We start from the raw sequence: 18,354 nt of genomic DNA, 5'->3' as shown, positions 1-18,354 counted from the left end.
AATGAACCAGCATGGTGCTAATACCATGTTTTAACAGCATTTAGCAACAGACCCACTGAGAACAGATAATCCTGTAGCTACAGCTACAGTTATATGATCAGATTGTATTGTCACAAATACAACAGTGTCCATCATCTCCACTGGCTGGTTATTTCCTAGAAAGTGAAATATGAGGTCTCCATATAAACATGAAACACTGACTATTTGGCTATAGTTATTTTCATAGTTTTAATAAAAAGTAGTAGACAGATGAAGTTTCCTTGCCTTAGAAGTAGAGAGATTACCTGGCAGTTCTGAGGAGCAACTGAGTGCAGGACACATTGCCTTAGTCTGGAAGTCACACCAATATTAGAACAGACAATATGTACACACAAAGTAAAGGCAGAACTACACTTCGTAATCCAAGCAGAACCATTCAATGGGCTGGCAGAAAGCAGCTGGATTGTTTCAATATGATTTTAGAAAATATATGAAACACACTACTAGGGAACAAAACCAAAACTTACTTTGGGGTTTGATGCACTTCTGACCACCAGTTGTAGTTAGTGTAATTGACAAGAAGCAAGATGTGACACCAGAGAAGAACTAAAGAAGGATGAGTGGGAATCATGGACTGAACAAGGTCACTCAGACTTTCAAGTGTATAGAAACTACCATCAGATCCATCTCCTGTAAAAAGTCTGGTGGCTGCAGCTGTGATTCTTCTAAACATCCCTGAAAACAATAAAACCATGTCAGAGTAACAAAGTTCTAGTCTGAATTCTGATGCTTTAAAATTATTCAGGGTAGAAACCCTGCAAGAAAGGTAAATTCTAAGCAGTTTTACAAATTTAAGGCAAGGGATGAAGTTTGCCCAAGGGCAGTATGTAAACCAGAAATTATCAGATCTCAGACTCAATAAATAACATTTAGATAGGTTTTGTGACAAGTCTCATTAATGTGATACATGAAAACAGTCATTAAATTTAAGACTGTCTCCTGTGGACCAGGGTAAGTTTGTTTGTTTATAAATTAAAATACAGATGGTCTAATTAAGAACCATGAGGTAACTACTACTCTGCATGTTACAGAAGAACACCTCCAAGTATCCTACTTCAGAGGATGGCTTTCCAAATACACGTAATTGAAACTAAATTTACTCTCTTTCATCCAATTTCTAGAGTGCAAAATTTAGGTATTTCTGCCATTACCCTGAAAAGAGAACACCCAGCAAAATGCAGAATTTTGCTTTCCAATTTGCTGGTTCTGTGTTTGTATGCCAAAACAAAGGTTGGGAAAAACAGAAATTAGAAAATGGTGAGGAAACAAGGAAAGCTGTCTAAAGGCATAGCGCTTTCTGAGTTTCTGTGAGAAGACAAGACCAGTGGGCAAAAACTTTCTTCACTCAAGTCAGTTCAGTCAGAAACCAAGAGCTAATCAGAATAATGAAGGAAACCTGCAGTGTTACTTGCTTTCCTTGCCAGACATACAGAAGAATGCAGCTGTAAATTCCACAGCCATGTGGACCAATTTAAGCTGCCCCCAGGACTGACAAATACACAATGTAAATAGCAAATAATGGGAAAAATAGCTGAGACTCAAATCTCTGGTTCCACTTCTTAGCAAAGCAGTGCTAGCCCCATTCCAGCTCCCTGCATTTGCAGAAACTACACCACCTAGTGACTTCCTACAGTCATAAAACCCATTGCATGCTCATCTTTTTACTTTGTCCATGCCTTTTATTTCTAACTTCAAAGGAACACATCAAGAATGTTCGCTTAAAATCTAGTAGCTTCCTAGAGCTGGAAACACAGGAGTCAGCAGTGCTCACATTTGGAAAAAAAACTGCAACAAGTGAGAAGACAAAACATCCAAGTAGAACAGTGGCTAGAAATGACAGAATACAGCCTGTGTTTCCAGACACAAATCGCTGTAAGCTACACCCATAGTTAGGAGAATGTAACTTAAAGAGAACATAATTATGGAGACTCTAACTGAACAAAAGAAAAGTATTACAAATTCAGGCAGTTAGTTAATCCTCAACCTAAATAAATATGTTATGACATGAAAATACATCCCAGGTGTCTGAACAACTTTTCTTTAACGCTGTTACACCATACAGGTACTAGTGGTAATAATGTACCTGAAGTTATTTGTAGTTTTACATTACACTAATTTCTAGAGAACATCTAATCTACATATCCCAATGCTCTGCATGATTATTTGAATATTTAATTTCGATTTTGCATGAGAATTTCTACATAATTCCCAGCAAGACTCCCAGTGCAGCCTGGAAGCCAGACACAGCAGCAGAACTAGCTGAGCCTTCCTTTCAATTATCCCCAGCTCCCACTGTGGAAGAACCCACTGCCCCAATTTCAATCACTAAGCTTCGTTTTCTGATTTCATCACTCTTGGCTTGACACCATTTAATCACTTTATGCCAAAACATTCTGGTGTAAGTTATTTGTTATAATATTTGATTCAAATATTTCACCTAAACATAAATTAATAAATAATTAAAATATATACTATAATAATTACATAATTTTATATAATAAGATAGTATAAAAACATTTTAAAATTACTACTGTAACAGACACATAGGAAGAGAACTGTCACTGTGTCTGTCCAGAGCTCTGGGCCCTAAAGCACACCTAAAACAAAGATTATTTTTGTGCTTCTTCACACATACTCCTGGGAGTCTGCACCAAGGTTTGGAGGACTCCCATTCTACAGACCAAGGCAACAGAAGTCAGAGTTCCTTATCCCATGTCTGCAAGGAAGCCCATGAAGAGCCAGGGACTTGTGCCAAGACCTTTTAAATTGTAGTCAACTATGAGTAAGTAAATCAAAGTTGCATTTCAGCTGCAAGCTGAAAATCAGAAAGCAAAAAGGGCAGTCATAGCAAAGAACGAATAAAAGAAAGGCAAGATAGAACTACTATTCAGAAAATAAGACTAAGGACTTAAGCTATGGACTAAGGAATTACTAAAAGGGTAGATATTAGGTAGCCAGCAGAAGTAACCTAAGGGAAAATTTCCAAACCTAAAGAAAGGAACTCAAGACCAGCTAGCAGGGAAAGTGCTACCTTTCCTAGTTTTCTGGGGTGTTTTTTTGGTTTTGGTTGCTTAGTTTTTTGTTTGTTGGGGGCTTTTACACTTGTTTGTTTTATATATTTTTATTAATTATAGCACAACCCAAGAACCTTCCTTGTCATAAGTCTGACTCACTATTTTAAGCTAGACATACCAATCAACCTCCAAATTGAGACAAAACATGAGAAATATAGCTAGAGACTTGGAATGCTTTGTGGTTTTTGTAGTGAAAAATTTTAGACAGTAAAGAGGCGACATGAAGAGTCACTACTTATATATTTCTGCAAAAGGACAAAAGAAATGTGCAAAATGTGCCCTGCATGCATGAGCACCATGTTGGTAAGATCTCTACATGGAGTAAGATACAACATCTTCAGCACTTACATGTTCCTTCTCAGTAGTTCAATGCATTTATGAGTTGTCTTGGAACTTAAAACCACCCTACCACTGCATGCTACAATATGGGTGACATTTCAAGTATTACCTGATTTGAAGATATGTATTAAGCACATAAGCAGCGTGCCCAGCTCCTGGCAGTAGAAGGTGTGTTGCTGCTCATTCATGTCCACTTTTAATTGCTTGGTAACAATGTCTTCCAGTAGAATGCCAACCAGTTGTAGTAAGAATCTTGAAAGAAACACATATAAATTAATAGAAAAACTATCAGTCTTTCAGGAAAATATGAGGTTAGGCTATGAAACTTTGGTTTGAAAAATAAAATATGAAGCTCTTGTCCATTCATACTAAATAACATACTAAATTAAATGCTACAGAACAGGTTAACCTAAAACAAATAGGATGCTCTATGATCACAAGCACTTTACATATTAAATCTACATTATCTCTCATCAGCTACAGTCACAGTAGCATTCATATGCTGGCCCAGCTCACTTACAAAGCAAATATTCAGAATGCTGTGGTGTCTTTATAGTGATTTGCTAAAAGCAATTGAGATAAATCAAACTAAAAACAATCTGTGACAGTTAACACAGCTCAGCTGAGCAGGGGTAATTCAGCAAGTCACAGTAATTCACCTGTTTACCTCACCTCATCTATCCACACTCTACTACACAGGTTCTTTATCAAAACTCATATCAAAATGAGACAATGTGTGGTGTCAAAAGAAGCACCAAAAGAGGGCATTTTAGGAAAGCCATCCTTGCTCCTGGCCATAACCATTACTCCGTTACTTACATCACTGCTGTTGGACGTAAGGTCACAATCTGGGTGTCCAGAAAACCCTCTTCCCTCTACCCACAAGACTCAGAATGAGCTGAATGACATGAAACAGTATTCTATTCCTACCTGAATAAAATGTTATTTTCTTAAACAAACAGCCATTTCAAATGCTTCCAACTACATTAAAACATAATGCCTTAATGATGAACACTATGTCAATGTAACACTGCTGCCATCTCTCCATGCTTCTTTTGCCTGAAGTTTGTCACTGTCCAAGGACATCAACATGGGAAGCCAACTAGACAAAGCTGGACCTAACTTAATAGATCTGAATCCCACTGCTGCCAAGTTTCAAATACAGAACCTGGGCTTCCACTTAAAGGGATGCTTCATCATTCAGTCCCCACACAGAAAGGAAGGAAAGCAGTGAAGTTTCTGGACCTGATTTTACGAAGTCCTGGATTCACCCATTTTAACAGCTCTATTAGGTCCTTCACATGGCTTGAGAAGAGGTACCAGAACAATTCAAAGTCCTACTAAAATCTGCACAACTTCAATCTCTGTCCATCTCAATATTCCTTTCTCCACACACACTTGTCCCACATCAACTTATTAACAGACTTGATTCCATTCAGACAAGTTTTATAGATGTTAAATATTGCCCAATGTATTTGTGATTTTTTCAGAACTCTTTACCTTTCCCCAAGTCACTCAAAAGAAAGTGTACCTGGAAAATGTCTCTTCAGGTGGGTATTTCACCTGTTTGACCTCAGTGCGATCCTCTGGTGTGGACCCATTATTTTCTCCACATCTCAGTCTGTTGATTGCTTGACATGAAATCAAATATGGTGAGAAGGAAAGCTCTTGTATACGGGATAGAACGATGTCTTCTGTTGACTGTGAAATCAGAACTCGTAGGATAGCTAAAATTCCAGAAATCCACAGCTGGACAGTGCTCACTGATGCCTAACACAAACATAGAAACACAGAGGATTGAATACATTGGAAGTTAAATTACACAACATAGAGAGGCATTAAAAAATTAGCATTTTCATTAACTTGAAAAAAAATCAGACCCTTTTGAGAATGAAGCAAACCAGAAATAAATTTTAAGAATAGATCTTAAAACTGCTATTCCTGCAGTAACTGTCAAGCTCATATTCACTGGTCAACAATCTCTCAGCTATAAAAACAATACTAATACTTGCATAAGAAAAATGTCATTTACCTACTAAACTGCGTTCTATTTTATTGTAACAGCACCTTCCTTCACATTCCTGATCCTCAGCACACAAAATGAAGGAAAGTAATTAATAAGCAGAACACTACTGTATCAAGTGCTCCCAGTTGGTAAATCCCATTAATACTAGCCAGTTTGTTCCCAAATTCTGCTGCTGGTACTTTAACATCACTTAGCAAATTATTAGAGAGAAACACATTCTCTTTTGTTTTACATGCAAGATACCAGATTATCTCTTCTTTGAAAACAGTAGCTTACCATTGTTTTAGGAGTAACAAACATACTCCTTAAAAGCATGTCCACAGGGCGAAGAGATGAAGGGGCCAAAATCTCAAACAAAGTGTTCAATACTCCCAAAGCATCATGAGAGTCTATATGCATCTGTGAAAGAAAAACACAAAACTAATTTCTAATTGTCCACTAAAGGAAACCTCAACACAAAATTAACACTCCATATTTTAAATACTTCTAAAACAATCTGTGCGTAATAAAGCTGTTCTTTACAGTACAAAATTCAGAGCAATGAAAAAAAAGCTATGAAAGATAAATTTAAGTTTCATTGCAGGCCTTCCTAGACATGAGTTTTGAGAGCATGGACAAAAATCTGTCATATGAAATCTACACACATTTCATTTGGATAAATAGGCCTTATTCAGAGAACAAGACCAGAAGATTGACTTGTCATAAAATTTAGAGATTTTTCTCCTCCCTGCACATCCTACCAGGTTTATTTATAGATTGCAGTGCTGGTCACGATTAAACTTAAGCAGGTAACTAGGAGAAAAGAATCCTAATCATCAGAAAAGTGAACAGCTACAGTGGTATACATGCAACAGAGGTAGGGCAGCTTACTTGAACAGTTTTTTAGATAAATCATTAAGCAATAAACTACAAAAAGCAAAGGACTGGATTGCAAAATCTAGATGGCCCTATCCTGCTCAAATAATTTGGACAATGATATTGTGCAGTCACACAAAGCAAAACAATTTCACTTTATCAGCATTTTAGCTCTGCTCTAAAACTGTTGTCTGATCCTGGCCAGTCTCCCCAGCCATGAGATCTCCTCACAGGATTGGGAAACTGCCATCATGTAGCAAAGAATATCTGGGGCTAGAGCACTTCTGCTGTGGAGACAAGCTGGGAGAGCTGGGGTTGTTCAGCCTGGAGAAGGCTCTTAACATCACCTTCCAGTACATAAAGGAGCTACAAGACAGCTGGAGAGGGATATTTTGCACAGGCAGGTAGTGAAAGGACAAGGTGAAATGGCTTCACACTGAAAGAGGGTGGATTTATATTAGGAAGAAGTTTTTTACTGTGAGGGTGGTGGGGCACTGGAACAGGCTGCCAGACAAGGTATGGCTGTCCCATTCCTGGGAGTGCTCAAGGCCAGGTTGGATGTGGCTTTGAGTAATCTGGTCTGGAATCAGACCCACTGTAGCCACAAAAAAAATAAGTCTGATGTTCTAGGAACATGGAACAACCTTCACACCATTTAGTAAGTGTTCTGATATAATGATGTATCTAAGAGAAACAGAATTAATTTCCTCTGCAGACAGTCTTACTGCATATACTTCATGCACTTAAAAATTGACTTCATCACTTCAAAGACTTAATTTCTTGAAGCAATTGTTTTTTTCCAGATATGGCAACCACAATTTTAAGAAAATTTGCCTTCATATGAAAAAAAGGAAAAATCAAATACTCAAAAGGAAGAATCAATACTACTGATATATACATTACAGCAATTATTTAAGGTGTTTGTAGAACTAAAACAATCATATAACCACCTGTTGTTTTGCAAGCATTGGGAGAATGATGTCAGCTATTTGCCGGGACAATCTCTTCCATTTGTCTTCATTTTCTTTATGACACTGCTGCAGTACCAAGATGAACATTTCTAGCACCTGAGGAAAAGGAGAAAAAAAAAACTAAGTGAACACCCATACTAACAGAAAACATTCAAGTAATTCCACAGTAGGAAAAAACATTCATTTCAACCATCTACCAGAAAGACAAAAGGGGGAAAAAAACCCCACATGAGAAATCACACATTTTTAAAACCCTATTTTCAGGTTAAAAGCCTGTTCTTAGTTACGAGTTTTTTGGTAGTGTTTTTTAAAGAATTTTCCAGTTACTTTTATAAACTAGAAAAAAAAAATTTGCTTTTTAAATGGTATTTGTTAAAGGACTATTCAAACAACTGGAAAAAGAATCATAAATCTAAATACCACACCACTTATTCAACGAAAAGGGGAGGGAGGAAGAAAGAGCAATTTTCCATATGTATACACTGTCTTGACTCTAGCTCTAATAAATTTTAAATTTGGTCAAGGAAACAAACCAGACATTTTTATGGGGCTCATTCACCTGACACATGTCACTTTCATATTAAAGTTTTAAGACACAACATAATGGAGCACACCAAGCAAGGAGCACTTCTGGTAGCTGTATCTGTCCTAGGTTTGAGGGTTATAGAGACCATGCTTTGAAGGACAGGCAGACAAGAGACACAGCAAGCAAGCACTTTTAAAGGAAGTTCAGGTAGTTCAGATTAGGGAGAGGGACTTTCCCTCTATTCCCTCTACATTACTTCCTTCCCAAAAGATTTTCTCATGAGGGAAAAGATAGGAGCGATTCAAGGCTGAAAGACAACTCTGGAGCTCCATGGGTGGCAGCTCCAGTTGTAACAGAAAAATTTGAAGGCAGCAGCTCTTGGAACTTCTCAAATGTCCAGGGAAACCACTGCAGACCATCTAAACCACAGCCAGGGAAAAAAAGAACAGCCCAGGAATGGTTTATACATATTGCACCAGCAGAACAGGGCAGAATAAGAACTACAAATGGGATGGTGTGGGAAGAGCAGTGCATGGGTGGTCTTTAATAGGTTAAGTGTGTCAGAAGGGGATCTGCCAGCAATTGCAGTACCTTATGTAACACAAAGTTATTCACTATTTCACATCATATGTCTACAGAGTGTCATTTCATATAGTTATATTAGTCATTTTATGATTATAAAACTACAAATTCAAAAGAAAATGTGGATACACAAAATTACCCCAATCTGAACACGCAGTTCTAACAAATTATTTTGACAAGATGTACTGACTTTTTTCAGAAAATACAGTGCTTACATTAGCATACACTAGAATTGCATTTTCACATTATGAAAGAAAGGCACATTAGGTTTGTTAAGCACCTGAATAAGCAGTAAGATCCCATGTTGATCATGACACTTCTCTTAAAATTACTTTTATGTTTTTCTTTAAAACAAAGTGTATTGATGAAAGTCATTGTTACACTCCTACAAAGCAGAAACATGTTTTCCAAACTCGTAAAGTCTGGGTCAAAGTAGAAAGTCATAAAAAATACCTAATTACCAGTGTCATTACCTTGTTCAACTAAATGTTATTTAAGATACAGTTACTGTACAGTAATACCTAAATCATCTCCATGCAGCATCTTTCCTAATTTTAAACTTGTCTCTTTTTCTATTTTACCCCCATTCTTCCACCAGCCTTCTGTTTATTGTCTGCAATACAGCCAAGATCATGATCCTAACTGGAGCTTTCTAGTCCTTTGTCTTCTAGGCTTGACTAAAAAATTCTACAGATATGTTACTTCACCTGAAATACTAATTTGTAGTGCAGAACCTTTCCCACAACCTTAAAAATCTTTGCATACTCCCTCTATAAGGGAAGATATCACACAGAGTCCAGCTATCCCAGTTTTGTATAGAAAATCATCAATATTGCCTGAAGCACTTTTAGCAGTCACAGCAATGTTACCCTTTCACAGACCAGAAAGAGGGACCTTTCATCCTCTCCTACCTGATGGTACTGGATAAGTCTCAGCAGCATTGACACTACAACTTCCTTCTGAGTTTCCAGTTCTTTGCCAGCATCAGCTTTATTTGTTCCTCTTAACACAAAGAGGTCATGAACAATGGGTTGCAGAGCTGGTATTGCTGAAATGAGATGTATTTGTTTTGGTATGAGACAAATCACTCCTGAACAGTGATTTCTTGAAATAAAAATTCAGTTACTAAAAGTAAATTGGGTTCTACCTCATTAAAGGTTTTACCCATATCTAAAACCCCACAAACCCCATATTTATCATGCATAATGATGGCTATTTTTTTACTTCTAGAAATTTTATATTATGGGCAAATTTGCTCAGAGAGCTAAAAAAAGAAATTGTAATAAAGTATTTCTCAGCAGAATCACTGGAAAGTATGAGAGAGATGTTTCTACTTAGAGTCTGAAAGCAGAAGGAAATGGAAATGAACCAAAACTTAAGATCAAAGCCTTGCACATACTAATAAGTTGTGAACTTATTACTGAATAAAGTTTCAAATAAAACCTTTGTTGCAATTATGAACAATGCAAAATGTGGAGCAGCAGTGTTAATATGATATAATAAATTTCCTGAAGGAATTAAGTGAGAAGTATTTCACATCTTAAAAGTTAGTGTCTTCTGGAACACACAGTATGATACCAGTTTTCTATAGCTTAGTAGTCAACACTGGATTTATTGCTGAACTACTACTAGTAAGTGTTGAGTTTCTTTCTTTCTTTCCTTTTTTTTTTTTTTTTTTTAAGAATTACCATGTGTAACAGCTTTCCTCCCACTGGCCATGATACCATCACACAGCTGAATGATCTTGGGAATTCCAATTATTTGTTTGGAATGATATCGCTCATAAGACAGCAACACCAGGAAAAAGAATATATTAGGAATAATTGCTTCAGACTCCCTGAAAACAAAACAAAAAATTAAAGTGTCAAATTTGACTTGCACAGCTTAATTCAGTAAAACTCATCTTTTTACAGTCAAGTTTTTTTTTAATAATATGTTGTTCTGATTTCACACAATACTTCTGTAATTTTTGTGCCCTGTTCTGTACAATGGGCATTTTTTCCCAGGGACTTCTTTCAAGCTTTGCCCATTGCAGTTACTAATATAACATACTGTCTAATGCACATTAGATTATTTCTGTAGAAGATCCACAGAAAAAAAAGAACAACTTCTCTCTTCATTAAAACTCAAGTGTGAGAAAAACCAGAAATAACTGACATTAAAAACTTCACTGCTTTGCTTATGATCTACTAGGTCCTATACAATGTGTACCAGGTGAGAAGAGCGTGCATGGATTCACTGTGAATCCACAATATGAAGAAGTAGCTCTCCCTTAAGCAATTGCATCTAGCAATGAAATGCTGATTTCTGGAAACACAGCTTTGGCAGGGTGTCCCAAAAGAACTGAATTTGCAATACCAAAATGGAGAAACAAAACAGTGGCAGATTATTATTATTATTTTCCATGTCACTTCCTGACTTCTTCAGTCACATGGAACCTAAAACATCTGAAAGTGTTACCACTGGAGCCAGAGAATAAATGAGCACATTGCCCAGAAGAGAACTCTCCCTTTTCTGATAAGGCAGAAATAACCAGCAAATCTAATCACTACTTGTGACACATCACTAATCTGTCTTTCAGAATAAGACAGTTGCAAACCCTCATTGTTCAAAGGATCTTTGCCAATTTCATACCTGAACTGTCCTACTTCAATGTATTCAAACTGCTTTAGCACAAATCCAATAAACACCTAAAGAGAGAATAAAGTGTGCATCAGAACAGAGACATTAATTTCCATTTGAAACCATTTTGACAGTTATAGACAGGCATTGAAAATCATTTGCACTGCATTATGAAATGTTCCCTCTGCAGTAACAGAAGATGGAGAAACCTGCTGAAGCTTATTCCAGCTTGCATGAACTTATGCTACATTTAACCTGTAGTCTGTATATTTTTAAGTATAACTTCATCTTTCACTCATGGAATACAATATTTGAGTTATTACAGTGAAGAAGTTAAGAATCAGCCAAAAATCTAAACTGAGATAAAATCCAAAGCACTTATCCATTTAAAAGAATTATCTCTTTAAGAACTTACAGAAAACTTAAGTATTGCAAGTCACATTTGGTTATAAACCTGGAGATAACTGTAGCAAATAAAACACTTCTAAGTAAACCACTTAAATTTTATGTTACAAATTCACTGCTTCTATGGACAACTACACAGACTACTGTATTTGCCAGTAGCTCCCCTCACTGCCATTAACATCAAACAATAGTTGTCAACCATGATCATTATCAGTCATAAGGAAGTCCATACTCTCAGTATGGAAGAAGGTATTTCCATTGGTAAATGAAGTTTTATTTAATAAAACTGACTGTATTGTCCCCATCATTTTATTCCTAAAGTCAATCTCATGAGCAGTTCTTAAATAGTCGTAGCAGAACTCAGAAAGTCATTTATATGCAAAAACCCCAGAAGTATGAAGCTATTTGTAGCTGGAGGGCAGGAAACTGAGTCCCACCCTCCTTTAAGTCTTTGCTTTCACTTACAGTACAATGAATGGACTGCTGGAAATATTTTTTGCTGCAGATGTTAATTGAGCCTGTTGGTGAGATTGCTGTATGACAATTTGCAGATGTGGTGAGGTACCAACCTGATCAGAATCCAGAAGACAGTAGTTAACTCGCAGCTGAACCAGTTGAGCAAGCAAGTCTAGAACTTGTCTCTGCAGCTGTACTGACGTTGTTGTTGTGTATTGTTTCAATGCTTTTATGACAAGGGGTTCAAATAAACGAATGTGATTGTGAATAGCATTCTGTAATAGAGAGATTTTAAAGTAATCTAACATCTGAACACATCTCTGATTCAAAGCCAAATTAGTTTTAAAAGGAGGAAAAACGTTTTAAGTCTAAGGTACAGCTCTTTCATGAGAACACAGATACAAGTACCTTATCAGCACGATGTTTTGCTGCACTGGAAATGCTAGTTTTCAGCTGTGTAGAAACTTTCTGCAGCACATCAAACCATCTGTTACAAAAAAAATACAAAAAGACCCACACACGTTAAAAAAAAATACAACAAATATATTGTCCTTAGATACACTTCACTGTGCCAACACCAACTTCTCCTTATCTACTTGACTGCTTCAAGAATCTTAGTAAAACCAAAGAGCAGAGACAACCTACAATACACTGACCAGAGATTTTCTAGTCTTTGCTTAGTTATCCTTCTCCCTTTTCTTTATCATATTGACTATTTTCTGTATTTATAAATTAATAATATACTTTTGAATACAAGCATTTAAAACTATTATTCATTTAAAAAACTTCAATGATACCCATTTTAATGACTTAACTTTGCTTTAGAAAACAAGCTAATGATAACTTCATTCGGGATGTCCTCACCAAGACAAGTTACTCTGCTTAGGTCTGCATTTTCAAGTCACACAGCACCCCAGTGATAGTCACATTTATGAAAAACACTAAGAACAGACTCTAGTTAGAGTTAACAGTATGGTGTAGGAAGGAAGTTACCCTGAAGCATCATGCTCCTGCTCAGCCTGAACCATGTTCCTCAGACTGGCATCGGCAAGGGCCTGTGTGAAGTGTGTGTACGGTGCCATGAAGCAATAGTGGTAGAGACCAGGCCTCAGATTGGAGGAACCCAAGCGCTGAGCTTTGCCTTGAGCTTTGTTGGGGTTTGAAGACAAGCCCTCGTACTGAGAAGCCAGGTTTGTCCCAAACAATGTTTTCAATAACTAGAGAAGAAAATTGGAAGGAAAAGAAGAAAAGTTAACATTTCAGGAAAAAACCCTTGACTTTTCTCTCACCATAATTCATCTTTGAGGACTTAAACCTAAATATTTTAACTGGAAGTCTGCAAGAAATCCATCATTAAGGCAGTCAGTTCTTTGCTTTCCAGGGTTTTTTGATGCAGTTAACAAGCTAAAGAACATTTTTGGTAAGGTAGGAAATTTTCTGAACATTAGCTAAAATAGTTCTGTGAATTGGAAGCAGTTCAAGAGGAAACTACATCATTCAGATAGTATCAAGTTACAGAACAAGTAATGAAAATGAAAGAAAATATGCTGTTTGCTCCACTTGGGCCAATGTTTCTACATCCCACTTCCCTTAAGAGCATGGCCAAAGGAATCAGGATTAACACTCACATAACACAAAAAAATAACTCCTTACCTGCTGTACACAAACTGTTGCCATTGTTGGCTCTCTGTTGAAACATGATTTTAGATATCCCAAAATTTCTTCTACACACTAGAAGATCAGAAAAACAAGTGCATTAAATTGTGTTTTTCTTTACGATATTTTTATATATTTTTTCATATTATATCTTTATTGTAGAAAACATTACAGTGAAAACTGGTCAGTAGCACAGGTTTTTGTACTAAGTAAAATTACACTAAATTAAGGGAAATCATGGAATTAAAAAAATATAAAATTCAACATTTTCCTCCTGATCTTAAAATACTATAATGTCTAACACCACAGTCAAAGAGAAAAAGTATCAAGACACAGGAGAGGGAGGGGGGCAATAGGTCTTCTGATATTTTGTATATTTAAATATGAATATAGGGAATGACTGAGGGCAAACCATTTGGCTGGGAATAAAAATCCCCACATGAAACTTGAAAAGTAAAAAATTATTCCAGTTTTCAACAGCAGCAAATGTAACCTGGAGAATTTGCTTTAGCACATTATTCAACTTTATGGAAGCACAACACTTCTAGGACTACTGCCCCTTGGAAGAGTAGCAATTTTGAAATCACTGATATGCGTTTTCTCCCAGTAAGGACCAGGGATACAGGACAAGTTAACTATAAAAGAAAAAACAAACAAGGATTATACCTTTCCAATGTCCTGAAGAGTAGCAAGTTCCAAGATTTGAGAGAGAACATCTAAGGCAGACCGTAAGAAACATCCAAACTTCTCATTAGTGTTCTGGAGATCCAAAGTAACCTGTTCCCAGAAAATAAAACCATGTTTTCTCTTAACAGTTACTTGACAAGGAGATACAATTTTCTGGAAGAAGTGAGTATTGACACAAAATGATCATTGGTATAAAATTTCAGTGTATTTCACACTGACAGCTTAGACTGCCTTATGCATTGCTGGAAAGGCAGGACTCCATTTTGACTAAGAAAAAATAGGGATCTTCTTGCTTGAGGAAGGCCTAGGACACTGACAAGGAATAGAGTCAGATGATGCATTTCTGATAAACACAGTAGGTGTAATAAGAGCACAGTCCTTGAAGTGTACATATCAGGTGACCAACTCTCTAGGGAATGCATTCTCTGTCACCTCAACTAAAAGCTTCCCCATCCTGGAATACAGTGCAGAGAGAACAGCCTTGGGATTTACTCAGCATTGTCAAGCCAGCAAAGAGTCATTTGGTACCAGCAACAATGACAGCAGAGAAACAACAGGGTGACAATGCCTATCATGGGTTCTTGTTTGGCCAGTTTTTGTTTTTATTGGTGGTAGTTGTGATCTTTCTTTAAATTCTTTTTTTGTGTGTATAAACTGTTTACACAGGTAAACAAGTGAGCTGACAGAGGCAGAGCCTGCTTGAAAGAAACCAAGTCATTATCTAAGCCCATTGCAGTCCAATCAAACAATATCATGCAGTACCTTATAATTGGCATGGGTTGCTTTCAAGACATCATATAACTTCAGGTATGATGGAAGATGATAAAAGCTTCCTACTGAAGATGATTTACTTGTTGGAACAGGTCCTGTAGCATCAGTTTGCCTAGAAGCTTAAAAGAATATCATAGATTAGCACAATATGTGTTTTCTAGGTTGGTCATGACACATAACATAATTTACCACATCTGCATTATTAAACAGCATGGTTTTTTCAATCCATGTATAATCCAAAATGCAGAAACACACAGTGCACAACTGGAAAATGAACAGCATTCCAATGATCCAGCCTGCTATGGTGAGAGAAATTAACTCAGAGGGCCCAGTACTAAAGTAGGTGTACAATTTACAAAACTGATTTAACAAGTGTTTCCTTCATTCATTACTAAGGTAAGAAAAGGTTTCAAGATTCAGAATCTAATTTTCAAAAGCAATATAAGTCACTCCTGCCAAAAGCTGGAAAGCAACTTTCATATTTCTTTTAAGTAGCATTCATGCAAAAATTACTTTAGTCAATAGCTGAGTAGATTCCGAAGAAGTGAGGAAAAAGATTCAGCAGTGCTTTGGTTCTGAAAAGTACAGTTAATTTTCAGCTTATAGCTAATAAAAACCGAAACAGTAAAGAAGCCACCACCCACAGCTGCCTTTCCACCAATGCAATACCCTGCCAGCCTCTTGAACTGAAACTCCAGAAAGATTACTCAGTTTTATTTCTTCTCTCTCTGTCATAACCACATGGTGTGGGGGCAGGTAGATAGAAGAGTTAACAGGAGTGATGTGCCTACCTGGACTTGCTTCACCACTCTTTTTAGGGCTCATGGGCACAGATGCCTGTTCCACAGACTCCCTCTCTTTCCCCTTTCTCCGAATTGGACTAAGAGAAGGTGGGTTTGTGAGAGAAGGTAATGCTGCCTAGAATTAAAAGAAGCTTTATTAGTTTTGTAAGCACAAGTAGTTTTTCTTCTTCTACACAAATACAACCATGTTCTTCTATTGTTTAAACACCCCTTCATTTGATTGTCAGTTAGATTGAAATGTTCCAGGTTCAGGACATGAATTTCCTGTGCAAAAGGAAATAGTTCAAAATATTCCCTACTTTATTTTCAACTTCAGCATAGGCCAACGAGATGAAATTAGAGTTCAATGACTACAGTTCCTTTTGATTCCAGATAAAGGAGTGTCAAAATGAAATTCAAACATTTTTAAAATATGAACAAATTACTAATCTTAACAATCTTGTCTTACAGTTTCTAAATAAGTCTCTTAATGTATATGCCGCAAAAAAAAATCTCAAACCCCCCCAAACCTGGAAGTACCTCATATAAGCTATTTCAGAAGTCAAAATATTTTACAGGATATTCAGAAGATACAAGAATTATTTTTAGCTCCAAAAGGAGCTCAGTGCATTACAACCAGACAACCAACCCAGAAGTCAACACATTTCCCAGAGTATGCAATCCAATACCCCCAGTATTCTATATACCCCTCACTGAATTAATGTTTCAAGTGAAGTCAGCAGGAATAAAGACTCAAAATTTAGGGTAATATTTTAAACACTGCAGAACCGAAGAAAAACCTGTTATGCGAAGAAAAAGATGCATTTTGTTTTCATGGTACTTGCTTTACTACACAGAGCAGAGTCACTATCAAGGAATTAGACACCTGTATCAAGTCTAAAACGTGAAGAGGTCTATAGTACAACAGTATTTATGACACATCATTTTATTTTTTTAATTTTTAATACATACCTTTACTGCTGGACCAGGAGGAACATCATCCATCACATGTGCACAAATATTAATGACCTTCAGAAGATGAGAAAAGAGCTGTTCTACTAAAGTGACAAGAGCTCGATCTGCCAGAGCTGGCCAGGGTTCCTCCTGCTTTGCAGCACCTTGGTTTGCATCTTCTTCAGCAGACCAGGGATTCTTTAAGCACTTGGGAGCACTTGCTGCAATTACAGGAAATAGAACACAAAACTTGGAATTAAGCACCAGAAAATTTTGAGGGCAGAAATGGTTATCACCTCTATATGACCAGAAATTCAATCAGAATTTCAAAGCCAGGAATAGCCAAAGAGTTTAAAACAAAACCAAAAAAAATTGAGTTCTTTGTACCCAGGCTGTACTAAGCATGGCCTTTGGCAACTGGAGGAAATTTGCAACTTAGCTACAAAGAGGCAGTTTGTCTTCAAATCTCCTAGGTGCAAGCTCCTTCTTTATTTCTTCTGCTTAATCTTGCAAGCTTCTCATGGCTTACCATCAGAATAGAGTCAGATATGGCCCTTCTAATCCTAATGGTAAAAATATTAGGACCATCCTGCTTTTCTTCTCCTGCCTTACCTGCAAGCAAGTTTCCAGCCAAAATCAAAGCATCCTGATGTGCTGAGAGGTCCAGTGGGAACCACGCTGATGAAAGGAGAGACAGGACCAAGCCAGCCATACCAATGGTGCAGCCCTTCTGAGCTTCATCTGAAGAACTTGGCTGGGAAACACTGGAAGTTTAATTTTGGAACATCATGACTTTTTTTTTCACCCTTTTGGCAAATTTAAAGTCTTGTGAAAGCCAACAGTCAAGCAGATAGCTAATCTAATGAAATGAAAACTGCTACAGAAATACACATTTAACACTCAAATACAACTTCAGAAAGCATTTTGCATCAGAGACCTGACAATACTCTGGGTTCTTTAAGAGCCATTACCTTATCTTTAATAGCAAATATCAAGGGTATAGTGACATCTACTGATGAACTGAAGAATTCTGTATTTATTTGCTAACCACTACAGTCCTGAACTATCTTAAGTCTTGTGTATATGCAAGGCAGGTATGGGAGACACTAGCTGTAGTACTGCAATGTAACAAAATTTTAAATTGTAAATTTTAAAGTGACAAGAAATTAATTAAACAATTGCATTCCATCAAATCCTCTATATTTTTTGAGGGAACACTATGCAAGTTGGCAATTTTCTGCTGCATTCTGTATTTTCTTTGACAATAATTATAAGACCAGATTTTCCCATGGAAGTCAAGTTTAAGTAAGACTAAGCAGAGATCACCAGATGTTTGGCAGAATACTCTGTGAATTACACACATCACTTCAAATCTGTAAGACCTAAATACTACAGTTTCTTTCAGGAAAAGACCATACATAACCACTAAATAAAGGAAGCCTGGAAATCTTTCAAAATATTTTTTAATTTTAAATAATTAAAATAATCTAATATAGTTACTCTAGTTAATATAAATACAGGAGTTTCAGAAAATTAAATTGACACTAAGTATAGCTATTATTTTGCTAAAGCTCCAGAGGTTAATTATAGTGCCTTTATTTGGTTTTTG

The 18,354-nt window shown here is 36.7% G+C and overlaps 1 protein-coding gene across 3 annotated transcripts in view; it reads right to left on the bottom strand.

The window, feature by feature from the left end:
- The window catches only part of HTT (huntingtin), a 79,839-nt gene that overhangs the window by 28,710 nt on the left and 32,775 nt on the right, over positions 1–18,354 (bottom strand). For all 3 annotated transcript variants that reach the window (XM_088057012.1, XM_005517876.3, XM_088057013.1), the window contains 17 exons: positions 17,358–17,509; positions 16,764–16,966; positions 15,801–15,927; positions 15,001–15,128; positions 14,218–14,328; positions 13,549–13,626; positions 12,889–13,112; positions 12,304–12,382; positions 12,009–12,170; positions 11,047–11,102; positions 10,101–10,249; positions 9,324–9,460; positions 7,284–7,400; positions 5,755–5,877; positions 4,984–5,222; positions 3,562–3,704; positions 507–714 (listed from right to left, as the gene is read on the bottom strand). In XM_088057012.1, coding sequence (XP_087913138.1) covers positions 507–714; positions 3,562–3,704; positions 4,984–5,222; positions 5,755–5,877; positions 7,284–7,400; positions 9,324–9,460; positions 10,101–10,249; positions 11,047–11,102; positions 12,009–12,170; positions 12,304–12,382; positions 12,889–13,112; positions 13,549–13,626; positions 14,218–14,328; positions 15,001–15,128; positions 15,801–15,927; positions 16,764–16,966; positions 17,358–17,509 — 2,436 coding nt within the window. The remainder of the gene's footprint in view (positions 1–506; positions 715–3,561; positions 3,705–4,983; positions 5,223–5,754; positions 5,878–7,283; positions 7,401–9,323; positions 9,461–10,100; positions 10,250–11,046; positions 11,103–12,008; positions 12,171–12,303; positions 12,383–12,888; positions 13,113–13,548; positions 13,627–14,217; positions 14,329–15,000; positions 15,129–15,800; positions 15,928–16,763; positions 16,967–17,357; positions 17,510–18,354) is intronic.

The sequence above is a fragment of the Pseudopodoces humilis genome, chromosome 6 (assembly GCF_049639895.1).
Source record: "Pseudopodoces humilis isolate 2021_Gansu_Grassland_sample_001 chromosome 6, ASM4963989v1, whole genome shotgun sequence".
Classification (NCBI taxonomy): Eukaryota; Metazoa; Chordata; class Aves; order Passeriformes; family Paridae; genus Pseudopodoces; species Pseudopodoces humilis.
The sequence above is the reverse complement of the archived record's forward strand: the minus strand, read 5'-3'. Positions and strand labels throughout refer to the sequence as shown.